The sequence below is a fragment of the Cavia porcellus genome, unplaced genomic scaffold (genome assembly GCF_034190915.1).
Source record: "Cavia porcellus strain 051 isolate PalLab524CR breed Dunkin Hartley unplaced genomic scaffold, mCavPor4.1 scaffold_1, whole genome shotgun sequence".
In the NCBI taxonomy this organism is placed as follows: Eukaryota; Metazoa; Chordata; class Mammalia; order Rodentia; family Caviidae; genus Cavia; species Cavia porcellus.
The window spans coordinates 201695645-201708059 of record NW_026947484.1 but is presented as its reverse complement, the minus strand read 5'-3'; the positions used below and the strand labels follow the sequence as shown (position 1 = coordinate 201708059).

Here is a 12415-nt window from a genome sequence, read left to right as displayed (position 1 = left end):
CAGGCGAGCCCATCATCTCCCCTGCTCCCTGCTTCACCTATTACAGGTCCTGAGCAGGGGCCCTGCATTGCCCCTCTGAACGAGGCCACACACAGGGGCCGTGCTGTGGGGAGAGGCCCCGTTTCCCAGTCCCAGCTGATGGGCTGTGGTTGTGAGTTGGGTTTGCCCAAACCTCTGTTTCCTGTTAGACTCAGGTCCTATTCCAGACCTTCCCATGCTGTGCATCACAGAAATCCCTCATGCTCTCTGAGCCCGGCTGCGTTCTGTGTGTGAAATATTGTGTGCATGCAAACGCTGGATGGAAGATGTGGAGGAGGGGCTGCTGCCTTTGTGTACTCGTGAGGATAGGGGTGGCTGAGTAGGAGGGCTGGAGGCGAGGCCCTGGGGGTCTGGCTGGCTGAAACATGCTGTGTGACTTTAGGACAATGTCACCACCTCTCTGGACCTTAGTTTTCCCTGCCATCCCACGCCGAGTACAGAGATGGTTGTGCTTGGAATGACTCCCTGACACAGGGACACTGAGTCCCTGCCCCCACTCGGCCTCTGCTGTTCCTTGGCCCTGCTCCCCCATACTCCAGGAACCAGGCGGGCAGGTTCTGAGCCCGCCCCACCCCGTGGGCGCTGTTACCTGCTTGGTTTCAGTCAGCAAACCTCTCAGCCCTGAAACTCTGAAACCAGCTGGGCCTTGTGGGTGAGGTGTGTCCTGGAGCCCACTGGAGGGACCGGGAGACCAGAGACCAGTCAGGCTTGGTGTCCGCAACTTGGCCAAATCAGGGCCAGGACTGGCATGAAGCCCCTGGGGTTGACATGAGGCTGGATGCTACCATGGCCAGATGTCGCCTTCCGTGCCCTGATGCCTGATCAGCACTTGGGGAGCTGAGATTCAGGCTCAGCCTTCCGGGTAGTGGGCTGGGTTGGGGGCTTTTTTGGAGGCAGGATCTCCCTATGCAGTTCAGGCTGGCCTTGAACCTGAGTAATCTTCCTGCCTCAGCCTCCTGAGTGCTGGGATGAGAGGCGTGTGCCACCATCCCAGCCTCAGTAAGTCTTTTCTCTGAGTCTCGGTTTGTCCATTGGTACATGAGCCTTGCACCAAGGTTTCAGGGAGCTTTGGGGCATCCTGCAGCCCCAGTGCCCACTATCTGCACAGGAAGTCTCGTGGTCTTTAACGTTGTCACTTGGGGAAGTCATTGGTCAGTGTCCTCTTGGCTGGTTGGCTGCTGTCCTGGGCTGAGCAGGGCGGGGTGCTCAGCCTGGGTTTTGAAGGCCTCTCTTCGGCTCGTGGAAGCTTGGGCCAGGGACACTTTGCAGGAGCTCCAACTGTGCCTGGCAATGTGTCCCTTATTGCCCGGCCACAGGCCACACGTTCCAAGGGCCCTGGTCTTCTCAGGACAGGTCCCCTGTGCTGCCATCTTGCAGAGGGAGAAATGGGCTCCTAGAGAGGAGGTGCTTGGGCCAAGGCCACACAGCTAGCAGGGGGCAGAACTGGGGCTTGAACTCAGAGCCTGAGCCCATCTGGAGGTGGGAGATGGCCATCTGCCCCAGTCCGGAGGGGTCACTTTGGCACTGGGTTCGGCTGACCCAGGGGGAAAGGGTGCATTGCTGAGGCCAGCATCGTGATCAGCACCGGAGGCCTGGGCAGATCTGCCGATGAGATGGTCGTTAAGATTCCAGGTCAGCTGAGCTGGCTGAGACTCACCCAGCCCACGAGAGAGGCAGGAGATGGAGGCCCAGGGAGGCTGGACAGGCAGGGCCCTGGTGGGTGGGAGAGCATGGAGGTGGGGACACTGGGCTTCCGTCCTGGCTCTGCCGCCTGTGTGATTTTGGGAAAGTCACTTTGCCTCCCGAGCTGCAGTTTCTGTATCTGTGGGGCATGGTAGTACACACCTGTAACCCCAGGATTTAGGAGGCTGAGTCAGGAGGATCACTGGGAGACCAGCCTGAACTACTTAGAGAGATTCTGAGTCAAAAGACGAACAAACAAAAATACAGGGATAGTGAGCCTACTTTTTTTCCCATGGCCGCTGAGCAGGATCCCCAAAAGAAGAAAAATCAGAGCTTTTTAGAATTACTGTGGCCCAGTGCTGGGGTGGGGAGCTTATGGGGTGGGCTCTGGACAGGATCATGGTTCAAATCTCACTTTTTGCTGGGCATGGTGGTGCACACCTATAATTCCAGCACTCAGGAGGCTGAGGCGGGAGGGTTGCTATGAGTTTGAGGCCAGCCTGAACCATATGGTGAAACCCTGTCTCAAAAACCAAAGCGAAACAAAGAAACAAAAAACCCACTTCTTTCCCCTTCCGGGCTGTGTGCCTGTGAGGAAGCCGCTGGTGTCTCCCCAATCTCAGCTGGCTTCTCCCTGGGTGGGGTAACGAGGCTGCCCAGCACACTGTAGCTTCTTAGTGGGTGGGAGCTGGAACTCTGGGGCTAGAGTTTGGGGGTTTCTTCAGGGTCACCCCCAATGAGTGCCGCTCTTGGAGATGGGGTCCCACCTGCATTAAGATCCATGGAGTGGGGTTAATTTTTTTTGTATTGAGAATCAAACTCAACCTCGTGCTCCTGCCCCATGGAGTGGGGTTAAGATCCCAGAAAGGTGCGGCTCGTGGCTCAGAAACACCCCCATTTGAGTGTGTGTGATGTGTATGTGCGCACACTCGAGGTGCCTTGGCCCTCATGCAGCTGTGACATGGGGGCAGAGGCCCAGGGACAGTGGCCCCACTCATCCCTGCTCAGGGTTCCAGCCGACGCGGCTGCTAAGGACGGGGCAGGGCCCGGCAGCACAGTGAGAGCTCCAGAGAGCTCAGTGGCATTTTTTTCTTCCCTGGTGCTGGAAATAGAATGCAGGGCCTCACACATGCTGGGCAAGTGTGTGCTCCTGAGCTACATCCCCAGCCCAAGGCTGTCACAAGTGGTGAATTTTTGTTTTTGAGACAGGGTCTCACTGTGTAGTTCAGGCTGGTCCTGAACTCACTATGTAGCTCAGCCTGTCCTTGAACTTGGGCAGTCCTCCTGCCTCGGCCTCCTGAGTGCTCACACCCAGCTTCTTCCAAGCCTTGGATTTTGCACCTGTAAAGTGCAACATTTTTATTTTCTCCTCTCTGGGGCCATTTGAAGAGTCTTGGTGTGCATGCTGGGGCAGAGGATGGGTAAGCGTGTGTCCTGATTCTGAGGATTTTTCGGCAAAGAGGGCCCAGCCCTAGTGGGCGGGGGGATCCTAGCTTCCTGGGTGTTCCATGCAGCTCACACTTGACATAGCATGCAGGTGCAGGTGGTCCTGCTTTCCCTCTCTCCCTCCCCTTTGTGGCAGGTTTTCTCTTTGTCCAATCTTTTTGGAAGATTGTCGTTATCTTGCAATTCTTGTCTTGGTTCTTTAGGGGAAAAAAATTTATTGCATTCTTTTCAAGCTATAAAATTATACCTGCTAATAAACATCTCAGGCCACCCCTCCCGCAGCGAGCGAGGCTGTGTATTGTTACTGCTGTGGTAACATTTATGGGCTGAGCCCAGCACAGCAGTCCTCAGCCCACGGGACTGTGAGAGGGTCTGTGATGCCTATTTCACAGCCTGGCGCTTTCAGGGCTGGGACCCTATAGCCGCTCCTCACTGGGAGGCCGGAGGGGGCCCTAGGAACCCCCTATGCCTGGCTGTGTGACCTCAGGTGAGCCCTTCACCCTCACCGGTTCAGAGTCCCACTCTAGGGGCTGAGCCTGGGTTTCAGAATCTCTATCTGCTGTCTGCAGAGGTTGGGAGGAAACAGAAAGAGCTGGCGTGGGCGGGAGTGGAGGGTAGACGGGCGCCCCAGGCACCAGGGCCACCCACAGACACCTGAGATCCGCCGCCAGCTGCTACGGGGTGGCCAGAAGGGAAGGATTTGGGTGCTGAGCACTGTACAGCTGGGGGCTGTGGGAAACCCCAAGATGAGGGGGCCGTGCCTCAGCATGCAGGTCCACATGTCCTCCTTGGCTGAACTGCAGCCCCAGGCTGGATCCCCACTGCCCCTCATGGCACCACCCCCCAAGTCCTCATCCCCCGTGTTTCTCTGGCTTGGGTGGCTATCCCCTTCCAGGCAACATGGATCTAACTTGGGATCCTCCTGCCTCAGCTTCCCAGAGCGCTGAGCTTATAGGTACCTCATCCAGCTAGTTTATCTCTCAAGAACATGCCTGGAGCTTCCTCTGTTAAGAAGCCATTTGTGACCTGGGCCCCCACTGTGTTCCCTTCCAGTTCTGCCTGGGCTGAAGAACTTGTGGGGTGAACCTAGTTCCTGGGCACTGCTGGCTGTCCCCCAGCACCCCTCCAATGTCCTATGCCACCCTTGGCCATGCCTCACCCTTGCTCAGGAACTATTTGGGGAGTCCAGTGGTGAACAGAAGCAGTTCAGAGAGCAAGGCTGGACAGGGAGGTTCACATTGCCATCCCCAGAGATACGAATCCCAGCACTCAGGAGGCTGAGGCAGGAGGATCGCCACAAGTTTAGGGTGAGCCTGAGCTACATAGTGAACTCAAAGGCAGCCTAAAGTATATAGTGAGACCCAGTCTCAAAAACAGAAGACATCAAGCCTGCCCTGTGTAGTTTCTGACTCCCCAGAGCAAGGCAGCCTGTATTGCTGTGGTGTAAAGTTGGGATTGTAGCTGCTGTAGCTTGTTCTGGGTTTCATGGGGTTACTGTCCCCTTCCCAGTGCAGCCTGGGACCCTCGTGAATGCCTGAGTCAGCGGGTGGCTGAGAGCTGCTACGTTGAGCAGACTGGGGTTCAAGACTTTGCTGGGGTGGCAGCTTCCAGGCTTTCCTGGAACAGTGTCCTCCTCAGGCCTGGACTGCGGTCTCCAGATCCCCAACCCTGAGCCCATCCACCCTGCTGGCTGTGTTGGAGGTGTGGCCTCTGCTGGCTGCTGCCAGTCAGGACCCAGCCGGGCAGTGAGAACACTAGGTGCACAGCCTCCTCCTCTCTGACAAAGGACAACATGGCTCTGAGTCCCCAGGGCCTCAGGGAGATCCTTTGGGGTGAGGGCATAAAACTCGCCCAACCGCAAAGCCAGGTGTGAGAGCACATGCCTATAGTCCTAGCTTCTCAGGAGGCTGAGGCAGGAGGGTTGGAAGTTTCAGTGTATTCTGAGTAGTTTAGCCAGATGCAAAGTGAAAAATTAAAAAGAGTAACTCAGTGTGAAGGCCTTGGGGGTGAATCCCTGGCACCATAGGAAAAAACAAGAGAAGAGGAGGAGGAGGAAGAGGAGGAGGGGGAGGAGGGTGGACTGACTGTGCCCTCTCTGTCGGCCAGGCCCCTCCTTTCTCCATCGCCCCCATTTCCCTCTCTGCTTCCCCTGCCCTCTCCCTGGCCTCAGCATCTTTCGAAACAATTCCCAAGGTCTCAGGCTGTTTATGGTTTTTAAAAACAGGGCTTCAAAGCACGTTCCCCATTTGTTCTCCCCTCCTCTCCCCAAATCGGAATCTGGACAACGTGATCTCATTCCAGGAAAGGCCCCCCCCAAAGCACGGTCACAGCCCAGGACCCTGAGTGTGGCGTGTGCTCAAACCCCCAGTCCCCCAGGCTGGTGCCCAGCTCTGTACCTGCTGGCTGTGTGGCCTTGGCCTAGTGGTGTAGCCTCCCTGGGCCTCAGTTTCTCCATCTGTGTATGGGGCCTCTTCTGCCATGTGTCCTGGGGGTCTTTGTCCCTCTGTTCCAAGACCCCATTAGCAAAAGACAGAAGAAAACAGCCGGTGAAAGCAAGGGGTGGTTAACTTGATAATTTTTACCCCCAGTCCTAGGGATTGAACCTAGGACTTTTGCACTGAGCCACGTTCCCAGCCGTTCTTGTCTTGTTTTGAGACAGGGTCTTGATAACTGTAGTGTGGCCCATGCTGGACTTAAACTTGTAGCTCTCCTGCCTCAGCTTCCCACAGTGCTGGGGTTACCAGGTGTGTGCCACCATACCCAGCTGGGAATGGATATTTGAATATTTTCTTCTTTACTTTTTTTCATTGCTGGGAATCAAATGCAGGGCTGGATGTTTATTTTTTTATTATGAAAGAAACTGTGCTTATAAAGTAACTCTGCTATAAAAGTGAAGTAAGCAGGACGTGCAGTTTATTCTCCACTCTCCAGGCCCTCACCCAAGGCCCTGACCTTCACAGCCAGGCCTGCTGCCTTCTTGTTTTGTTTCTGAGACAGCAGCTTGTCTCAAGCTCACAGTAACCCTCCTGCCTCAGCCTCCCGAGTGCTGAAGTTACAGGCATGTCCCACCTTGCCTGCTCCGTATTTCCTTCTAAGTATGCGACCAGAAGTGGTTTCACATGTGTGCACAGACAGGCCTGGGCTTTGTAAATGAGAGGCTACATAACACCGGGTTCTGTAACTGGCCGCTGCCCCCTTCCCTTTGTTTGGTGTCTCTGTAGAGATTTTGTATTTGTGTTTTTATTTTGAGATAAAATCTTGCTATGTAGCTCAGGCTGGTCTTGAACTCACTGTGTATCCCAAGCTGGCCTTGAACTCACCCAGTTCTCCTGCTTCAGCCTTCCGGATCCTTATCCTTGTCACTGACCTGTGGACATGTAGTCTTGCTTGGTGGCTGTGGTTTTGGTTACTGTCAAAGCAGAGGGTCTCTCATGGTGCTGCTGGGTTTGAGAGTCCTCTGAGTGAGGCCACTGCCCGCCTCCTGTCTGCAGGGTCACCTCTTTTTTTATTTTATTTTTTGTCTTTTTCCTTTATATCGGTACCAGGGATCAAACTCAGGACTGCCTGCTTGCAAGGCAGGCGCTTATGCCGCTGAGCTAAATCCCCAGCCCCAGGGTCCCCTCTCTATGGGTGGTGGACTGGACAGACTTTGTGTGTCACTGGGCGGGATGGGGCTTGGGCATCAGCCTCCTGCACCCTGGGCTCCAGCCCACCGTGGGCTACATCGGCAGTGTGGTGCAAGCCCCGCAGCAAAGATGTGAGCCAGGCAGGTGCAGGTGCTCTGGATGCTTGGCCCTAGGTATCCATGACAACCTGACCTCCTACCCATGTTTCCTCTGCAGAGAAAACTGAGAAGATCCTGCGGGAGTTCGTCCAGTTCTACGAGGACCAGTATGGCGTCGCACTTTTTAACAGCATGCGCCACGAGATTGAGGGCACCGGGATGCCGCAGGCACAGCTGCTTTGGCGCAAGGTGAGGGGTGCTCGTGTGGGAATGGGGGATGTTTTCGGCTGGGCTCTGTTGCTGCCTGGCCTTGCACTTTACTTCTCTGGGCCTCAGTTTCCCTCTGTGGTCCTGACAGTCTCTAAGAGTTGATGTATGATCCAGGGCTGTGGAGTCCTGACTGCCCTGGATTTGAGACGAGCTCTTCCTGGAGGAGCCTCAGTTTACTCATCTGTTGAATGGGCTGAGAACAGCTCCTTCCCAGAGTGAAACTGCCTGGAGAGCAGGGTAGATGCTGGTGGGTGTTGGGTGACCCTGCCACCATCCTCAGGCTTGTCATGATCCCATCATTAGCGGGTAGGATTGTTTGCCCAAGAAATACTGAGTAAAGGGTGGGAAGTGCCTGCGCCAGGCTAGCCTCAGGGTGGGCGCACAAAGCCTTCTGGGAAGGCTTCAGTTGGCCTGAAGGTGGGGTGGGGGTGCAGAGGCGGAGTGGAAACCAGGGTGTGGGTAAGGCTGCGAGGTCCTGTCTGAGCACTCAGGGGAGGTGCTATCCTTCGCTCCCCAGGGCACAGTGCAGGGCTGCTGGCAGCCCCGGAAGTTCTGTTTGAGCCATGGCACCGTAGCTGTGTACTCCTGGCTGGTGCATGCTGTCTGAAAACTCTCCACTTCCCTCTGGGGGATCTGGTTGACTTGATCCTCTCCCTGCGAAGTAGGTTGGCCGGGCCACTGCTATTGGTGGTGCTAGTTCGTTAGCGGCTCACTATGTAGTTCAGGTCGGCCTCAAACTCACAGCAATCCTTCTGCCTCAGCCTCCTGAATGCTGGGGTCACAGGTGTGCGCCACCTTGCTGGGCTGTGGCTGAACTTCTGGGATTTGTGGGGCCCTTGCTTACCGTCCCTCCCCTCCCCACGGTCCTTGCTGGTCCCCAGCAGCTGTCTGGGTCTCCCGGGGAACCCTGTGCTCGGTACCTGATTGAGATGGTACCACAGAGGTGGATCAGAGCCTCTTCCTCAGCCAGGCTCCAGAGCTACCTTCTCAGACCTTGTGGTCTCCCTGGAAAAACACTTGGGGCCCTGGGTTCAGATGCTGTCATCAGCTGGTGGCTTGGGCACTGAACTGGACCCCACGCCTCAGTCTTCTCACAGACTCATGGGTCTTCCTCCTGGGGCCAGGTGGAAATCAGAGTAGACAAATGGCATGTGGCCGGGGGAAGCAGGGAGGATGGAGGAGGTTTAAATTGCTGAGTAGGATAGTACATGCCTATAATCCCAGCACTCAGGAGGCTGAGGCAGGAGGATTGCTGTGAGTTTGAGGCCAATTTGGGCTATATAGCAAGACCCTATCTTTAAAAAACCAAAAGATAAAAAGGAGGGGGACCAATCCTCACTTAGTGAATAACCTCAGACAAGTGGGGTCACCTTGCCGAGCCTCAAGTTTCTCTGTCTGTGAAACGGCTTGTAGAGGGAAGCAGGGTCACAGGCTGCAGAAAGATTAGCAGCCTTGAGGAGGTGGAGGTTTCACAGAGCTTCACAGGCTTGGCTTTGTTCACATGCACACATCCATTGGACTTATTGACCTGTGAGTGGCCATATCGGGCAGGAATCAAAGCAGGGCCCTTTGGGCTGGGTGTCACGAACATGGTCAAGGGTGGGTAGGAGGTCCTTACCCAGCAGGGTTAGGAGTGACACCCAGAGTCTCTGCAGGGAAGCTTTGGGGATGACTCTGTTGACTGTGTTGGGTCAGGTGCTCGGGTCACAGGGCCTTTTGGTGGCTCTGCAGATACTCAGGGTGACACCTCATGGGGTGGCACAAGAGGGATTCCTGGGAGAAAGGGTAGAAGAGAGTGGCAGACTGGGGATGGCACGTGCAGAGGCCCAGTACTGATCCCAGGCTGACAACACACGGGGAGGCAGTCTGTACTGGGTTCCAGTTTCTAGCCTGGCACCTTCTGTGCAGTGGCCACCCCACCTCCCCGGACCTGCCCAGAGGGCCACGGTCAGGGCCGTGTGTCCAGGTCTTCCACAACATCCTTTGATTTTTGGATCTGGTAAAAGCATCTTCCCTGTTGTCATGGCAACCTCCTAGCCCTGGGACAACAGAGAGCAGAGGTGCTCCTGTGGGAGAAGCCCAGTCACAGCCAGCTGAGCCAAGTGGGGACCAGCTAAGCATTTCCTCTGTGTGAGACTTACCTTTGACCATCCTGGGGTCCCCTGTGGGTTACAGAAGTCAGATGTCAACACCTACGGTCCTTGAAAAGCGAGATGTTGGTCCCATTTTGCCACATGTGAAACTGATCGTGCCAGGTGCTATGTTGCACTTGGGAGGCTAAGGCAGGAGGATTCAAGTTCAAGCCCAGTCTGGCCAATTCAGCAAGACCCTGACCCCAAAAGGGATAGGGGATGTGTGAAGGCCTGGGTTCAATCCACAGTCCTGGAAAGAATGATAAGTGAAAGAAGGAGAAGGAACTGCCCAGCACGGTGTGAAGTCACCATAGCAATACAATAGGAATCATGGGAGAAGAAACATTGGTATTAGAAACAGTAGTGGAAATAGAACCAGGTACGGTGGCAGCGGTAACAGCACCAGGAAGAGGAAGGCAGAGAGCGGCCCTGGCTTGGCCGAAGTTGTTCCTGCTGCCTGAGCCGCCCGGGGCTCACTGAGGCCAGCGGGGAGTCGCTGCCCTAGGTCCCGGGGTGGGTGGCAGGGTCGGCAGGGGAGCCCCGCATGTCTACAGTCTGGACCGCCGGTTCCACTTGCTTCCGTCCCGCCCCCGCGGGGCTGCAGCTGCAGACACGATGCTGTCATTGACAGGCCTAAAAATACACCCACACGGGCAGCCAGGCGGCGGGAGAGCCGGCCTGGAGCTGCTGCTGCTGCTGCTGCTGGGCTGCCCGTGGGCCGCCCCTGCCCTGGGTCCAGGAGCTCGGAGCCGAGGAGGCCGGACTGGGGCGGGGCGGGGGCTTTATGAGGAGGTATCCGGTTGGCTTTCTTTTCTTTTTCTGCCTTTTTTAAAAATCGGTATCAGGGATTGAACTCATGACTGCACTCTTGCAAGGCAGGCGCTTATGCCGCCGAGCTAAATCCCCAACCCCTTGTCCTGACTTTTTTTTTTTTTAACACATTAAGTTTTATTGATATATTTTATTCTTTTTAAGACAGGGCCTTGCTGTGTAGCATAGGTTGGCCTTGAGTTCATGATGGAGCCCAGGCTGGCAGTGTGATTCTCCTGCCTCAGCCTCCCAAGTTGTTTGGATACAGGCATGCTCCACCATGCTTGGGTGATGCTTTGAATTCTTTCAGGAAGAAACTTCAAGCCAAGACTGATCAGATGAGACAGATAAGGTCACTACATGCTTGTTAAGGGAAAACTCCTAAGAGGAAGAGACAAGGATCAGAAATATATAGGTAGCAAATACCGACATACCGAACTATATAGGACAGATAGTAATGGACATGAAAAATCAAGTAAGCACCAACACAGCTGCCATGTACCCCACTGTCACAAATAGATCAACTAGACAAAAAATAAGGAAACAGCAAAACTGAACCGAACCTGTGAATCGGTGGACTTGGTAGATGTCTGCAGTGATCCACCCCGCATCCGAATACACATTCATCACAAATGCACATGAGGCGTGCTCCAAAACAGACCACATACTAGCCCGTAGAACATGCTTAAGAAAATGCAAAGGAATTGAAATTATCCCATGCATACCATCAGACTACAGTGCAATGAAACTGGAAATCAACAGCAGAAGAAACCATGAGAACTCCATAAATACATGGAAATTAAATAGCACCCTCCTGGACAACCAGTGGATCACAAATGGAATTAAAGAAGAAATTAGGGACCGGGGATGTAGCTCAGGGGCACAAAGTATCTGCATGGCAGGTGCAAGGTCCTGAGTTTAATTTCTGATGCCAAAAAAAGAGAATTAGTTTCTACAATTAAACAGCTGTGCCAAAATGTAACACACTGGAACTTGTGGGACACAGTGAAAGCAGTCCTGACAGAGAAATTTGTGGTGGTGAATACCTGTATCAGGAAAACAGAGTGAGTTCAGGTAAACAACAGACTGTTTTTTTGTTTGTTTGTTTTTGGCACTGGGAATTGAACTCAGAACCTCGAGCTTGCCAGGCAGGCGCTGTGCTGCTGAGCCATATCCATGAACCCAAATAACCTGAGGTTGAACCCCTGATTTCTAGAAAAAGAGTAAGTCAAGCCCAGAACTCCTTTGAGAGGGAACATTATAAAGATTAGAGCAGAAATTAATGTAATTGAGACTAAGAAAACAATACAAAGAGTCAATGAATTGAAGAGTTGGCCCTTTGAAAGATTAAATTAAATTGTTTTGTTTTCTTGAGACAGGGGTGCTTTGTAGTCTGGGCTGGCCTTGAACTCATAGCAGCCCGTCTCAGCCTCTCAAATGCTGGTATTAGAGGCCTGCACCACCACACCTGACTGGTCCTGCTTTCTTAAAAAAAACAGGGATTGGAGGGCTGGCTGTCGGTGGTATAAATATAGAACACAGAGCCAAGGCTTTGTGGCGTGGGCAAAGCTCCCTGTGGCCGCTGTGGGGGGGGGGCAGCTTTTGTGATCCTGTAAATATTTTCATCCGGCTAGGAAGCCCGGGTCTATTGTTTGAGGACATTATTCCAGGAGTGTTTCCAGTTTCCCTGAGCAGTAATAGCGGGGAGCTGGGGAGAGGGGAGCCTGAAGGCCACCAAGGTGCTACAGAGGGACTTGGGACTCCTGCGGCCTGTCCAGGAGGGAGCAAGGGCCCAGAAAGATGTGGGCATAATTAAAATAATAATTTTTCCCTTTATTGAGCACTATAAAAGTTTCTTTTGCCAGGTGTGGGTGGTATATACCTGCAATGCCAGCATTTAGGAGGCTGAGGCAGGAGAATAGCCTCGAATCCAAGGGCAGCCTGCACAACATAGTGACTTCAAGGACAGCCTGAATTACACATCAAGACTCTGTCTCAACACTGCCCGCTCCATTTCTTATTTTTCTGTGTGATGGACAGGGTGGGCACATGCTTATAATTTCAGTGACTTATTACTTTTCTTATTGCTGTGATAAAATACTCCACACTCAAAAGTTAAACCAGGAAAGATTTATTTAGCTCACCATTGTAGAGGTTTCAGCCTGAAATTGGCTGGCTGCAAAGCAGGATAGCGTGGCAGACAGAAGGGAGAAGGCAGCAAGCTGCGTCCAGCCGGCAGCAGCAGCAGGGATAAGGGTCAGATGCTTTCTGTCCTCTAACGCTGCATCCAGGCAGGCAGCACCCCCACTGG

General features: G+C 53.9%; 1 protein-coding gene across 2 annotated transcripts in view; it reads left to right on the top strand.

The window, feature by feature from the left end:
* The window catches only part of Niban2 (niban apoptosis regulator 2), a 47353-nt gene that overhangs the window by 20023 nt on the left and 14915 nt on the right, over positions 1 to 12415 (top strand). For both annotated transcript variants that reach the window (XM_063227788.1, XM_063227785.1), the window contains exon 2: positions 7011 to 7141. In XM_063227788.1, coding sequence (XP_063083858.1) covers positions 7011 to 7141 — 131 coding nt within the window. The remainder of the gene's footprint in view (positions 1 to 7010; positions 7142 to 12415) is intronic.